General features: G+C 47.7%; 1 protein-coding gene across 1 annotated transcript; it reads left to right on the top strand.

The window, feature by feature from the left end:
* The first annotated feature begins 1482 nt into the window (after positions 1-1482).
* On the top strand, positions 1483-16134 carry tle2a (TLE family member 2, transcriptional corepressor a). The gene is given in 18 exon segments (XM_076022988.1): positions 1483-1518; positions 1520-1534; positions 4652-4714; positions 5035-5139; positions 5449-5662; positions 6281-6297; positions 6971-7066; positions 7574-7618; positions 8725-8886; positions 9118-9241; positions 10618-10829; positions 11125-11204; positions 11666-11915; positions 12703-12950; positions 14016-14163; positions 14259-14409; positions 14660-14736; positions 15466-16134. Coding segments are annotated over 18 exon segments (2136 nt in total). The 5' UTR covers positions 1483-1497; the 3' UTR covers positions 15574-16134.
* Positions 16135-16631: the final 497 nt, after the last annotated feature.

Genomic DNA, 16631 nt, shown 5'->3' with positions numbered 1-16631 from the left:
CACACACACACACACACACACACACACACACACACACACACACAAAGAGAAAGAGAGAGACAGAGAGAGACAGACAGACAGACACACATACACAGAGAGGGGGAAAATGCACATAGATTTTTTACACCCACACTGCAATCACACGCACGCACGCACGCACGCACGCACACACACACACACACACACACACACACACACACACACACACACACACACACACACAGTATCCTGCTGGCTGCCAGCAGAGATGTTTAGAGAGAGGAGACCCCTGCCATCTCCTCTCCCGTCCTGCCAGCCTGCTCTGCCTGTCAATCTCCTCCCTCCACACGCCGTCGCGCCCAACAGCAAATGTCAGCCCGTCACTTTCCCAGACCCCCCGCCCCCCTCCTCCCTCTCTCTCGCCCCCAAAGTCTGACGCCAGAGAGAGAGTGAGTGAGCGAGAGAGTGAGAGACCCTCACCTGTCTCCTCCCGTGGCATTCATCCACTCCGCCGGCCGCCGTCTCTCGGCTCTTTTCTCCTTTTTTCTCCCCTCTCCCGCTAAAAGCCGAAGCCCAACAGCTCACATTAGGCCGTGATTATTGCAATAGACTGTCACCTTCTCCCCCCCCCCCCTCCCCCCCCAACTCCCCCGGCGACGACTTCGCCAGGCTCGGCCTGGCGGTTTCCCGCCGCCCTCAAAATGCACCTCGAGGTCAATTTAATGCCGCCGACTTTCGGCGGAATTGAGGGGAAATTAGTGGAGATGTGCGTCAGGGGACACGCGGTTCCTGCAGAGTGCGCACGTGAGTGGGCGGAACCGCTTCCCCCAGCCCAGCCAGCCTGGCACAAGGATCATTTGCTGGGTTTGTGTGGTTTCATTTTTTTTATTATTATTTTTTTTAATCTTACAATATTGCAAATTGATGTGATTAACGAGACACATAGCTGCAACCTTAAAAAAAAAAAAAATCACTGCTCACTACTAATTTGTAGATATTTTTGTTTGATTCTGTTTACACTGAGTGTTCAGTGATGACATCATGCCTCGTTTGCATAGGTTGTTTTTTTTTGAAAACTCTGGGGTAAATATTTGGTTAGGGAGGTGAACCTTGGAAAAGAGATTAATGCTTTCCCTCTGTGGCACTCATCTCTGGATTCTGGAATGGGTCTATTTTTTTTTTAAGAAGCAAGATAAAGAATGCAGCAGGTGAAGGACTTCATGCATGCAGCAGCTTTATATTCATATATTTATATATATTTAAATTCCATACCTTTCCCACATTTCCTACCGGACAGCGACTTGGCTTCATTTCCCCCCCCCCTTTCCATAATCCTGAGGAGGGAAGTGGATTATGGAGGCGATTTATTTATTTTTTGACTGCAGCAGGCTCTGGGCTTCAGCGTGCGACTCTCACAGCCCGACGTTCACCTTTTCAGCCCTGCTTTTTGTGAGTGTTTGTACTAACAGTGAACGATCATCAATAACTTTATGATTTCTTTTGTTTCAGTATTATGAGATGTCCTACGGCCTTAACATTGGAAATGCACAAACAGGTGAGTGACTCCTGGTTTCTCTCCGTCTTTACGGTGATGTGGATGCTTTCCCTCTGTGTCTTTTTCAATCACCTCTTCTCAAAGTAGCCAATTTTGAGTTGACACATAGAGAAATAAGAATGAGTTTCTTGTTGGTCGTTCAGTTATTTTCTGCCCAGTTGTTCCGCCTTGTTCAAACTCTCTCACTCTTTTTTCGGTTTTCAATTCATTTTTTAAAATAATGTAATTAATTATTCAGCTTTTTTCTATTCTATTAAATACATTATTTAATCAGTTACTCTTTACTTTAATCTGTGTAATTTAGCGCTCTTTAATTCAGCAGTTTGGGCGGGAGGGAAAAAAAGCTGATGAGCCACTGATGAGCAGCAGCCCATTAGACGCACTTGCCGTTTGATTGACAGGAGGGCGTGTCCTTCAGCTGCTCTGGGGGGGGTTATTCTGCACAGGTCGCAACATATTCAACCAGCAAACTGACAAACCTTCTGAATACTTTCTCCACATTTCCAGACGGCTGCTTTTAAACAATCTGAAATCAGCCACTTAAATAACAACAACATAAAGCTCACGTGCTATTTATCGCGTCTGTCAGCCAATCAAACGCCTGCATGCCGGGCCTAAACTGGCCGTGCCGGAGATTTATTTCCTCTCTCGGGGAGCTGAAACATCTGAGCGACTGGACTCGGGTCTCTCGATGACGGGGATAAGCGTGGCCGTGTGGGTCCCCTGCCGTCCGGGTGTAAAGCAGCCCTGACGGACCCTCGCCTCCGAGCCCCGAATGACATTCACAAACAGAGTTCCGTCTCCCGGCCCGCAGACGCGTCAGAATGCTGTGCCCCTCACACAAACATGCCTGTCATAAATCCCCTTCTCTCCTCTAACCACCTCCCCTCACTCCTCTGTCTCCTCCCCCTCCAGCCGCTGCCTCACTCTGTCCTTCCTAAATATTTTTTTTTCCACTCTTAATCTCTCTTCCTTTACTGTCCCTGCATCTGGATCCCTTCTTCCACATTGATTTCTATTCCTCTCGCTGTATCTCTGTATTTTCTGTTGCGCACACGTGTGCACGCGCGCACACACATAAACACAGACATGCACAGACACACACCGCACACACACCACTGTCTCCTTGCAGACATGCAGCTCGTGCTGAATTTCACTTTAAATCAGGTCACTGCCTTCCTACCATCCACTCTCTCTGTCTCTGTCTCTGTCTCTCTCTCTCTCTCTCTCCCTCTCTCTCTCTCTCTCTCTCTCTCTCTCCCCACTCCCCACTCATCAGGCCATCTCTATCGCCTTGCTTTTGTCGTGCGGCTGCCCCCCCCACACACACCCCTCCCTCACCACCACACAATCTCGATTTTTTTCCTCCTCCCCCGCCTTCCGTCTGTTTCTCTTTTTTTCCTGTCTATTTCTTCTCTCCCTCCCACATCCTCCGTTTATTGGCTTTCATTCCCTCAACCCAATCTGCCCTTTTCCTCCTCTCCTTCCTCCGCCTCCTCTTTTCATTTCCCCCTTTTCCATTTTGCCCTCCCCTCTTTATCCTCTCTCTCCTGATTGCTCACGTCCTCTCCTTCAGCACTCTCTCTCTCCCCTTCCCCCCCCCCCTCTCTCTCTTTCTCTCTCTCTCTCTCTCTCTCTCTGAAGATGTCATTTAATAGTCGGAGTTCTCTAACAAGAAATCATTGTGTCTCCCCTGGGTGGCGGAGGGGGTGGTGGGGTGATGGATACAGAGGGAGGGGGTGGAGGGAGGGGAAGGCGATGGAGCTGGGGGGCTGGGGGGGAAGGGAGGGGTGGCTGACTGAAAAATGAAAGAGCGAGTGTGTGTGTGTGTGTGTGTGTGTGTGTGTGTGAGAGAGAGAGAGAGCAGTGTGGGCAAGTGAGAGAAATGAGAGAGAAGGAGCGAGAAAAGGGGAGGAGGGAGGAGGGAAGGCGGGGGAGGAGGAGGGAAGGCGGGGGAGGAGGGGGGGGGAGTGGGTGGAAGTTGAGTCCAGCATCAATAAATCACTTTAGAGGGGTGTGTGTGTGTGTGTGTGTGTGTGTGAGTGTGTGTGTGTGTGTGTGCATATATACACACGCACATATACAAGCATATGAATTCTTACACATCACACACACACAGACGCACACACACACACACACACAGACGCACACGCACACACGCAGAGCAGAGCAGAGCAGAGTGCAGCTGTCACCAAGACAAACGGCCTGCGGCCATAATGATGTTGTCATGATCTCTACATGCATATCATTATTGGTCCTAACTGCCTTGTTGGGCCTGCCGCTCAGTGTGTGTGTGTGTGTGTGTGTGTGTGTGTGTGTGTGTGTGTGTGTGTGTGTGTGTGTGTGTGTGTGTGTGTGTGTGTGTGTGTGTGTGTGTGTGTGTGTGTGTGTGTGAGCCGGTCGCACTGATTGCTCCACTGACACTGGGAAGCATAAATGGAAGATGGGATGGATGGCAATAAAGCACGATGGAACAAAAAAAAAAAGGGGTCGTGGAGGTGTGAGTATGAAAGAAAGTGGTGTTGTTTTTTCTTCTTTTTTTTTTTCTTTGAGGGTGTGTGTGTGCGTGTGTGTGTGTGGGGATGGGGGAGGGAGGAGGGGCTACTGTTTATTAGAGCAGATCGGGACAGACGCACACACACAGCAAGATGCACTGACCTCCGGCAGGAATCGCACACACACAACCCGAGCGTACACGAGGCAAACACACATAGACAGACAGGCGAGAACACATCTCACACACACACACACACACACACACACACACACACACACACACACACACACACGCACACACACACACACACTGTGTGGGCCGGCTGTGGCCACAGCAGATGCTGTCCATGAATATTTTAGCCAAACTCGCTGGCAGAGTTTCCATTTGCATGGACCAAATGTAAGCAGCTGAAATATTACACACGGGTCCTGAGAGGAGCAGGCCGCTGCCTCGCTCTGGGGGTGTGTGTGCGTGTGTGTGTGTGTGTGTGTGTTGTGTGTGTGTGTGTGTGTGTGTGTGTGTGTGTGTGTGTGTGTGTGTGTGTGTGTGTGTGTGTGTGTGTGTGTGTGTGTTTACTCATCAGAATAAACACAGCAGTCTTTTTTTTTGCTGTCTTTCAGACGGAGATCGCCAAGAGGTTGAACGTGATCTGTGCTCAGCTCATCCCATTCTTGTCACAAGAGGTGACCTTTGCGTGCACCACACACACACACACACACACACACACACACACACACACACACACACACACACACACACACTGTATTGCATCAAGGCCTCCGTCTCTCCTTTGTGTTTGCAGTCCACAGAGAGACCTGCAGGTCTTCCACCACTTTTAATGCACCGCAGTGTTTTTCTGCGAGTCTATTTTTGTCATTACATTTTAAAGAGAAATCAGAGAATTCCAATATTTCCGTTCTTATGGTTTGTCGTGACTCCGCCTTCCTTATTTGATGTCTCGTTTTTCTCTTTCCCCCCACCACCCCCCTTCCCCCACTCACAGCACCAGCAACAGGTGGTCCAGGCCATGGAGCGCGCCAAACAGGTGACGATGGGGGAGCTAAATGCTTCGATAGGGGTACGTGGGCTCCCCCCTCTGCCTCATAGCGTGTGTACCTTATCCTCCCGTTTATTTATATTTCGCCCTTTTCCTTCGTCCTCTTCGAGGCAAACATCTCGTTGCCTCAAGACTATAAATACATTAGCATACAAAGTTCTTAAAATTCCCTATTCTCTTTTGTTTGTTTTGTCCTCGCAGTCCTCTCACGCATATCGCAGCACTTAGTTCCCTTCCTTTCCTTCTTATTTCCTACTTCCTTCCTACCGATCACTTCCTGCCGAGGTGAGCCGCCTCCTCTGTTTCATTTTGGTCACCCGGTTCTCTCCTCCTGGTGTGTCTCTCCAACCCCCCCTGCAGCAGCAGCTCCAGGCCCAGCACCTCTCCCAGCACGCCCAGGGTTTGCCAGTTGGCCCTCACCCTTCAGGACTGCCTCACCCTGGCCTGGCGCTCGGCGGCGGCTCCAGTCTGCTGGCCCTGTCCGGGGCTCTCGGGGCCCAGCTGGCCGCCAAGGATGAGAGGGCGCACCTGGAGGCGGCAGTGGCCGCCGCCGCCGCTGCTGAGCACCACAGAGGTACGGAGACTTTTCAGTGGTCGTTCCTTCACCTGTGAGGGGGAGATGACGTGAGAGCCGGTGTAGGTACAGAATCTGCCTGGGGCTACGGGATCTGGCCGGGGTCTTGCGGCAACTCTATTACGACATTTTTTTTGAGCTCTAATGTAAAAATACATTAGAGCTCAAAAAAACAGAAAAAGAAATACACCGTCAACATTTATCCTCTGACTTTATGTTGACTTCTAATGGGCCACATTTCAACTTTTTTTTTTTTCTTTTTTTTTTTTAAGTATTTTCTTCGTTCGACCGCAATGTAGTTTGTCTTGCTAGAGTTGCCGTATGTGACGTTGTCGCCGGACCCCCGGACAGATCTCGTAGTCTTACAGACACCACTTAGCCAATGACAGTTTGCCACGTCATTGAAATCGCTGGAAATTGCGGACGCCGGACAGATTTTGTACCTACACGGGCATAAGAGTGGGAACTACAGGCTAACTGAGGAAAAACGTGTCGCTAAACAGGACGCGGGAATGTTTCAAGTAACTGTTGCCTCAGTTTTGTTTGTTTTCTTGTCTTTCTCCTCGTCCGCTGCCATGTTTCTGGATGTTCCTGCCTCTTCTACCGGGGGTTGAGCAGACCGTGACGCCGGACCAGTGAGTGGAAATATTTCTTTTCTTCTTTTTTTTTTTTACACACTTGTCAAGCACACTGACACTTCACGTTCAGGGTCTGGATGCATTCACAGAAAGAAAAGAGAACAAAAAACAGGAAAAGGAAAAGATTTTTGAAACACTGTGGAAGATGTTTGAAATTGTACTTTCAGTAAATAGCGGGAAAGTAATTTCTACTGAATTGTCAGCTGCACTGACACACTTCAAGCATCTTCTCTGGCTAATTGTATCTTTCGAAGCTGACCTGACTCCTTTTCTTCTTTTTAAAACATTTACCTCGTGAGGCCTAATTCAAAAATCGTGTTTCAAAATGTCGACTTTATTAGTAGTGCGAACATGTAGTTGCTGTCAGCATACATTTCAATAATTTATCGTCATGGCTGTAACATGATGAGTACGGCAGCTTTTTAAAGCACCTCCAGACAGCCTCCTCCTCCTCCTCCTCTTCCTCCTCTAAAGAAAACTTGAAAGATTCCTCCCTCCTGCTCGCGCTCCCCTCAGCCAAGCGGCTGATCGATGCCGGCTGATATTCTTTCGCATTTATCTCTGCGGCTCACGAGGCTGATATGATTTATGCAGTCCCTCTCACCTCATTATCGCCCTCTTCCCTCACTCCCATCCCCGCTTCTCCTCCCCCTCCTCCCCCTCTGTGCAGAGCTCTCTGTCCAACGGGGATAAGGGTCGCTCGGCAGACTACCTCAGCAACGGCAAGAAGAGGAAAGCAGATGAGAAGGAGTTCATGACGGACTATGTGAGGGCGCTTTTCACAACTCCGTTACATTTTGGTGGGACTGATAGAAAAGTTTGAGCCGGCTCATCTGGACCCGGGCGCACTGGGAGCGGAGGACCGAGCCCAGCCGCTCCGCCTCCTCCTTCTTCTTTCTTTCTTTCTTTCTTTCTTTTATTCAGACAGTAATTGAACGGTTCGTCCCTCTCATCTGTCGTCGCTGCAGTGTTATTGGGGCGGAAAAGAAGATTTATTGAATGTTGCTGGAGACTTTTTTTTTTTTTTTTTTTTTTAGATCCAGATGACAAATTTGCAACTAATTTGGTTGTGGCATCGAAAACATTTCTTTTGCTTGTCTAATTTCAAGCCATGATCATTTTTTTTTCCATTTCTCCGGTTTTCGAATGAAAGCTGTTCAACTAGTGAAAAAAATGTTTCCTACAACTGTATTATTTCCACATGTGATCTGCGCACATCACATAATATTGTGGGAGTATCTAACATCTCTCTTCTCTCTCTCCTCTCTCACAGGGCAGCGATGCAGATAAGAGTGATGATAATTTGGTGGTGGATGAGGTTAGTTGGGGAGGGCCGCCGGCCCCTGTTGGCCTCTCTTCATTGCTTTCATCTGCATAAATCTTATAAACACAAGCAGCAGGACCCTCTGAGTAATGATAATGGCAATAATAACCGACTAATCCACCTCTGACTGCCCTTCTTTCCACAAGTCGCACCGTAGAGCACTTGTGAAGAGGGAGGGTGGGGGGTGGGGGGTGGGGGGACCTGCCGGCGCTCTCCACGTGCAATGAGTGATGCGGCGCACGGTCAAGAGCGGCGTAATTAACGTTTTCTCACTATAAATTCACAAGGAATTAAAATCTGGACGTTACCGTGAAACTCTAAAAAAAAAAAGTAAAAAGAAAAAAAAAAAGTCAGGGCTTTTCAACCCTGCCCACTCTCCCTTCCCCTTGAGGACAGCCCGGCCCCACTGAAACCCGGCTGTCACTCATCCGGCTTCTACTCAGATGTGTGGCTGCGGGGTGTTGGGATAATATTCCATCTCCCGTTAGGTGGACACGCTGCTTTTTTTTCTTTTTTTTTAAAGCAGCTGCCCATGCTAACAGATTTGGCCTGTTGATTCAACACATCCAAACTGCAGCCGCTAATGCACGGCTGCGTAATGAAGGGACTCAAAATCTACAGTATACCTGTGCCAGAATGTCTATTAACAGACTTGCAGTTTAAGTCTCAGTTAAAAAGGGATTATTGTCACACACACGCCGCCCCCCCCGCCCCCACCTCCTCCTCCGTCCCTGGATTGTCATTCTCCCCGCTGTTTACTCAGTAAACAGTGTGGAAAGTCCCCAGCCCGGTTTGATTTAATCAAGAAAGCTGAAGAAAGCTGAAGCCTCATATTTAGCCGAGATAAACATCAAGGCGCAAAGAGCAAAGAGACGCAGCTCTTGCACTGGATACTGCCCAGAAATTCAAATTGGTTTTTAACGGCCGCCATTAAAAGGAAAGGTGGCGGCGGCACCAGGCCAACTCTGTAATATAGATAAAAAAAATGAAATAAAAAAATAAGCAACTCCATTTCACCATTCATTAGTCAGAGCTCTGAAACACTGAATGGCTGATGGGAACCAGTGCAGGAAGCATGATGAGCATTGTTTTGCCTCCAGGACCCGTCGTCCCCCCGCAGCGTGCAGTCCTACTCGTCCAGAGAGAACGGCCTGGACAAGATGCCTCCGTCTCGGAAGGAAGGCCCCCCCCAGGCCAGCCCCACCTCCCTGGCCTCCTCCAGCAGCGCCACCTCGCCGTCCCGTGGCAAGGAGCCTCCGCAGGTAGACTCGCACACCAGCTGTTGAGCATCCCAACACCTCCCGCCAGGTCACCAACACCTCCTCACTTCTGTTCGCAGCCCATCTGTCTGCACGCGCGCTGTTGTTTTCCAGCAGTTTCTTTGACATCGCTTTCTTTTCAGCCACGCTTTATGTCCTGTTTTATCTAATGTGAAGATCTCATTCCTTTGTGGGTTTTTTTTTTTTTTTTTTTTTTTTTTTTTTCATTTTCAGAGGGAGAAGTCGAGCACTCCCGGGATGAAGCCGGGGACGCCCATGTCTCAGGAGTCAAACACTCCCGGGCCGAGCGGACCTCCACAGTTCAGACCTGTTCCTGGCAAGCCGGGAGTCGACCTGGGTGAGAACAAACATCCTGCAGGCCGCTTTCCACTCCTGCCAAAACACTTTTTATTGCAGATGCTCCTAACAGTCCTCGAAATTTACCTGTTTGCGTTTTTGTTTCTGGGATTGAAAAGAATAAAATCTCAGATATCAGTAACCACACTGTTTGTGACATCACAAAGGGCTTGTTTCCAGCTCGCAATCTCTGAAAACTGGAGCAAGCAGAATTTGGAAAACATGGACTTTCTTCTCCTTGGGAGTTGATTGACAGACTACAGACACATTATTTATTTGTTTATTTATTTATTTTTTATAGAAAACATTGATGAATTTTGCATATTTGGGCCTTGTTTAAAATGAAAATTGCACGTTAATGAACATACGGGTGAGGCTGGAAGGATGGATGAGGGCTGGAAACATTTCCTGGCTGTTCAAGGGGCCGAGAAGACAAATGTTACCAAAGTTTCTCTGCGCAAAGATTTTTTTTTTATATATATAAAAACAATACTTCATCCTGCAGCCTGCAGCGTCTACCTGCTCTAGTTCTGCAGGCACCGTGACTCCGTCTGTGTGTCGGCCAGCCCCCTCACCACCACCACCACCACCTCCACCTCCACCACCATCTGGACATAATAAGCAGCTGTGGGCAAAAATATTCAGCGGCCCTCACTTTTTAAATGGAAAGATTAGGGGGGCTGATGGACTGTGACTGCGAGCCTCCTGCTAAATGACTTCCCATCTCTTTCCTGCTTCTCTCGCTCTTTTTTTGGTGCATCACCTGTTATTTGCCTGCTCCGCTCCCACATTTCACATTATGCATGCATATGCTCGCTGGTTCAGCTGCATGTACAGCGGGGTGTTGGGGGGGGGGGGGGGGGGGGAGCAGAAGCAGGTAGAGGACACGAACGGAAGCAGCCGCCCGCTGAGACGCGCACTCCTTCCTTAATTGCAGGGAGGCGCGTTAGCCAGCAGGGGTCAGTAGCGATCCAGCGCTGCACTCAGGGACGTTCTCGTGTATGTGTAGTGCAGGCGGCGGCAGAGCCTTCACAACCTGAGCGGAGTGACGGCTGCAGCAATAGCCGTCCAAATAATTCGCCATATCAAACTCTCTCTCTCACTCTCTCTCTCTCTCTCTCTCTCTCTCTCTCTCTCTCTCTCTCTCTCTCTCTGTGTCTCTGTCTCTCTCTCTCTCTGTCTCTCTCTCTCTCTCTGTCTCTGTCTCTCTCTCTCTCTCTCTCTCTCTCTGTGTCTCTCTCTCTCTCTCTCTCTCTCTCTCTCTCTCTCTCTGTCTCTGTCTCTCTCTCTCTCTCTCTGTGTCTCTGTCTCTCTCTCTCTCTCTGTGTCTCTCTCTCTCTCTCTCTCTGTCTCTGTCTCTGTCTCTCTCTCTCTCAGCAGCTCTCGGCCTGAGGAACCCACTGGCGGTGCAGGGAGCCTACCCCCCCGGGGCGTTCGGCCTGCCGCCCCAGGGGGTGAACGGCGACCTGCCCGGGGCGGCGGGCTACGGCGCCGGCCTCCACTTGATCTCCCCCCAGATGAACGGAGCTGCAGCCGCCGCGGCGGCGGCAGCGGCGGCGGCTGCCGCGGGCTACGGACGGTCCCCGGTGGTGAGTCGGACCGTCTGCGGGATAATTTGTCTCTCCGATGTTGCTGTCGCACGCAATAAGTCCGCGTATCAGCCTGTCGGGAGGAGAGGGAAGGAGGGAGAGTCTGAGGGAGCAGCCAGACTGTCATTAATTGTTAAGAGACTCTGACCTTGGCTCTTGAAAATCATTTTATTCTGATCTTTTTATCTGATAGTGTCTGTAGCCGCGTGTATGACCGCTCCCCACCCCTCCTCGCTCCTCTTAATGAATACAGCCACTGTTATATATTTTATATTACATTATCTTTCCATTCCAGGTGGGATATGAGTCTCCACATCCTCATATGAGGGTCCCCGGGCTGCCTGCCAGCCTGCAGTCGGCCGCCTCTGGAAAACCGTGAGCTTGCTTCCCCCCCCCCCCCTTTTTTTTCATCTTCTGCAGTTCAGATCCTGACTTGTAATTGCTTTCAGCTTTTATGTTGTAGTAAGGTAAAAACAAATAAAACAACAACACAGAATCCTGGTTGAATGCAACACAATGGATGCATTAAGCCTGAATTCCACTGGAAAAAAACGAGACTTTCAATTTGAAATCTGGCTCAACCAAAATGAGGAGACAAAGAAGTAGAGATCTTAACTACATATCATATTTTTGCGGCACACAAAAGTGTGAAGTCAAAATTAAAAGATAATAAAAAACTTTTTTTTAAATTGCTCTAAATTGAGTCTGGGTGCTGTGGAATTCTCATCTGCTGGTGTGTCCAACACTGTCCTGCACACCACTCGCTTCTGCAAACCCAAATATCTTTTTCTTTCTCTTTCATCTCATCACCTCCGTCCTCTCTCTCCCCCCCCCAGCGCCTACTCCTTCCACGTGAGCGCCGACGGCCAGATGCAGCCGGTGCCCTTCCCCCCCGACGCCCTGCTGGGCCCGGGCATCCCCCGCCACGCCCGGCAGATCCACAGCCTGAACCACGGCGAGGTGGTGTGCGCCGTCACCATCAGCACGTCCACGCGCCACGTTTACACCGGAGGGAAAGGCTGCGTCAAGGTCTGGGACATCAGCCAGCCGGGGAGCAAGAGTCCCATGGCCCAGCTGGACTGTCTGGTGAGAGGGGACGTACACGAGCATGCACACACAAACGCACACAAACACACACACTAGTTTCAGGAAATTAGAAAACAAGCTGTTTCTGTTCTGTTTTTTCAATGTAATCATTCTCAAAATACACATACGTTCAATTCATGTCAGTGTTTCAAAGGTCCAGTGTGTAAAATCTGACTTGATTAATGATTTGATGATGTTGGTAAAAGCTTAACATACTGCAAACAAATCCATTAATTAAAGTTTATACTTGGAGTACAATAAAAGTCATTTGGTTTTCCTACCCTTAGAACAGTGTTTGTATATCTATAAGAATATACATGGAGCAATCAGGACCAGGCCCCCACAGTCCAAGATGGCGGCCCATTCATTTGCCTGTAAAGTTTTTGACTTCCGCATTAATGGGCCCATAGAGCATGCGCAGTAGTGTCACTTCCCATCATGCCTTTGTAACTCACATGATCTGTTTTCCAATCAGAAGTTTTAAAGGCGTTTATTTTTGTATTGCGGTCTATGGGAAAATGCTTTTTGCTGCAGTACCTCAAGTGGCCACTGGAAAAAATCGGCACTGATCAGGGGCTTGCTCCTAGTTAGCTACCATCTTGCGCTACTATTTTTTAATGTGGTCCACATGACAGTGGCCCTAAATACAAAACTCGCCTTCAGGTGGGCTTCCTTAAAAGATTTTACACACTGGACCTTTAAAGTAGAAGCCACTCCAGGAACTCCATCTGTATATAGTCTAAATAAATAAAACAACTCAAATGTCATTTTCATTGTGTCCATCCAGAACAGGGACAACTACATCCGCTCCTGCAAGCTGCTGTCTGACGGTCGAACCCTGATCGTGGGCGGCGAGGCCAGCACGCTGTCCATCTGGGACCTGGCCACGCCCACTCCCCGCATCAAGGCGGAGCTGACCTCCTCCGCCCCCGCCTGCTACGCCCTGGCCATCTCCCCCGACAACAAGGTGTGCTTCTCCTGCTGCAGCGATGGCAACATCGTGGTGTGGGACCTGCACAACCAGACTCTGGTCAGGTAAGAGCAGAGGGAGTTTTCTGAGGAGGAGGAAAAGAAGGGATTCTGTCAAAATTAACATGACGGGAGGCAGTTTAAGGGGCGCATGGGGAGTCGGGGGATTGTGAAGAGATGACTTCAGAGAGAGAAATGGTGCAATTTTAGAAATTGCACTCTCTCTCCTGTCAGTCACAAAGAACAGAAGGGAACAGCACAAACCAGAGCCGTGGAGGATAAACAGGAAGGAAGGTTTTCAACAACAGGGGGGGCGAAAATCGCTGTTGCTTTCTAGCATTGAATTTGTCTACGGAAACGAGTCATCTTTTGAAACTCCAAACTGTCATTAATGGGTTTTCAGACTCTAAATGATCACAAATTAAAATACCTGATTGTGCAACAAATGATTTGATTGTTGTTGGACCACCATTTATTCAATGCAGCTGCTCACTTATATCTTATATCTGCTTCAAACTGACCTTCTGTTGTTCAGCTTCAGCACAACTTTTGAAACGCATCCGGTTTTGGAGGTTTCACTAAATAATTGAGTGTGTGTGTGTGTGTGTGTGTGTGTGTGTGTGTGTGTGTGTGTGTGTGTGTGTGTGTGTGTGTGTGTGTGTGTGTGTGTGTGTGTGTGTGTGTGTGTGTTGACACTGGAGCAGTTCAGTCAGAGGTGAAGCTGAGCACAAACGGCTCATTTTACTCAGATTAGCAAAGGTCAGTTTGATGGCAGGATTTTGATGGGTTGTGTACATATTTATATATATATGTATATATATATATATATATATATACATATATATATAAATCTGAATTATTCAGAAACGTTTTACTTTTTGTGTAGTGATGGAAAATATTTTACTTGTGTTATTTGAAACAAATGGTGTCAACACACATGCAACTGCTAAATCTGTGGTGTGGCTTTTTCCTTCGGCCTGCTCCCCTTTCTGGGGGCTGTTTTGGAAAATTCACTCCACACGAAAATAGAAAACATGGAAGCGTGAATAGCGAAGACATCTGTTTGGCGTGGCATTGATCTCTCGGCGTCGCCCCCCCCCCCCCATCCCCCGGCCACCCGTCCCGCTGCAGGCAGTTCCAGGGCCACACGGACGGAGCGAGCTGCATTGACATCTCCAACGACGGCACCAAACTGTGGACGGGAGGCCTGGACAACACCGTGCGCTGCTGGGACCTGCGGGAGGGACGGCAGCTGCAGCAGCACGACTTCACCTCGCAGGTGGCCGCAAAGATTCAGAACCCAACGTTGCATAAGATGGCAAACGTGGCAGCGACGCAGGCTCATCTCTCTCTCTCTCTCTCCCCCACCTGCAGATCTTCTCGCTGGGCTACTGTCCCACAGGGGAGTGGCTGGCCGTGGGGATGGAGAGCAGCAACGTGGAAGTCCTGCACGTCTCCAAGCCCGACAAGTACCAGCTGCACCTCCACGAGAGCTGCGTCCTCTCCCTCAAGTTCGCCTACTGCGGTACGAACACACACACACACACACACACACACACACACACACACACACACACACACACACACACAGACACGCAGAGGGACTCAGGAAGCAGAACAAATCTCCTGCTTCTTAATATTCAGGGACTGTTTCTCCTTGTTTATTTCCACTTCCTACTGACAAAGATGGCACCTCCTCATCTCTCCCCCCCGTGTCTCTCCTCCTCCCCTGGGGGCTTTATCGGCTGATGTCTCTCTGTGTTTCCATGTCGTAGGTAAATGGTTCGTGAGCACAGGCAAAGATAACCTCCTAAACGCATGGCGGACGCCGTATGGATCCAGCATATTCCAGGTCAGCCAAAGAACACTTTTTTTAACATACATATATATATATATATATATATATATATATATATATATATATATATATATATATATATATATATATATACATATATATATACATACATATATACATATATATATATATATATACATATATATATATATATATATATATATATACATACATACATATATACGTATATATATATATATATATACATACATACATATATATGTATATACATATATATATATATATATACATATATATATACATACATACATATATATGTATATATATATATATATGTATGTATATATACGTATATATGTATACATATATATACATATATATATATATGTATATATATGTATATATATATACATATATATACATATATATGTATATATATATGTATATATATATATATATATATATATATATATATATATATATATGTATATATATATATATAATTTGCCAGTATCAGTTTGTTTTTGTGTAGAAACTAAACGGTGACATGATTTCTGTGTGATTGGTTTCTAGCAGCCTAGCGGTTCAGTTGTTAAATAGAGAATGTTTTGTTTTTCCCTGGTGCCTTTAATTCTGGAATACAGATGCGCTAGTTTTGATGTCGACCGTGTGAATTTATTTATTTATTTATCTATTTATTTATTTTGCGTCCTCAACAGCAACGCTGACATGTTGGCTTCCTCTCTTGCTTCCTCCTCACAGTCTAAAGAGTCGTCGTCGGTGCTCAGCTGCGACATCTCCCCCGACGACCAGTTCATCGTCACCGGCTCCGGAGACAAGAAGGCCACAGTTTACGAAGTCATCTACTGAATTCCGATTGGCTGGGATGAAAATAAATAAATGCATAAATAAATAAAGAGCGAACTGCCGGGGAGTCGAGCTGGAAGCTTCCTCCTGCACCAATGACTGTACAGAGCGTCGCTGGCATAGAAAACAAAGGACACTCGGCTCCTACTTTGTTCTTTTGTTTACGTTTGGGAAAGAAATGACAGAGAGAGAGAGAGAGAGAGAGAGAGAGAGAGCGAGAGAGAGAGAGAGAGAGAAGCGAGGTTGGGGAGGGGGCGGGGCGCAAAGTCACATGTCTGGATATAAAAACAAACTTTGGTTTTAATGCTCTGAGAACGCTGGTTAGTCTATAGCTGCGCAAAATTGTGGATTCCTCCAAAGAACCTTTGTTTATTTGTTTCCTTTTTGTTTTTCATTTTGTAACAGAATAAAACCTCTGTAGTGAACAATAAAGTAGCCAAAAAACCATATTTTTTTAGCCTTTTGAATTTTCAGTCGAGTGGGCAGAAGACTAAAACGTTGGGCCTCAGGAATTGCCGTCGAGGGAGGAAAAGGGTTCCAGGGGTGATGAATATACTTCATGGGGGGGGAAAAAAAATCTGTTTCATGTTCTGTGCTGTGTTTTAAATGAAGAAAACAAACGATTGGAAAAAAAACAAAAACAAAAAAAAACAGGTTCGGGCCTGGGCTGCGTCGACCTGGCGGGACGCTTCAGTCTGCTGCAGCAGATGGAAGGTTGGGCCTCACTCTGCTGTTTTTTTTTATGTTTGTTTCCCCCCCTCTTCATTCTTCCTGCTTGTTACAGCAGCGGCTGGTTGTCCTGACAGGAGTGGGTCTGTCTGGGTTTTTCCCCCAATAAAAGAAATGACCTGGACTAAAGGCTGGAAAAGTTACGCAGAGGGGGGGGAATGAAGGCTGCTTATGACAGTGGACGTCATTGTCATTGTTTCTTTTTTTTTAATCTTGTTTTTGTTAGGGCACATATAGGCAGACAGGTATTTTCACGAATGTGTCATGAGCCCTGAACGTTGCTTATATATGGACATGATGAAAATAAAGTTCTCTAAAGGCAAACGGTGACA

The sequence above is a fragment of the Nelusetta ayraudi genome, unplaced genomic scaffold, assembly GCF_046127955.1.
Source record: "Nelusetta ayraudi isolate G7.1 ecotype Tasmania unplaced genomic scaffold, CSIRO-AGI_Nayr_v1 ptg000013l, whole genome shotgun sequence".
NCBI lineage: Eukaryota > Metazoa > Chordata > Actinopteri > Tetraodontiformes > Monacanthidae > Nelusetta > Nelusetta ayraudi.
This window is presented reverse-complemented; position numbering and strand designations above follow the sequence as displayed.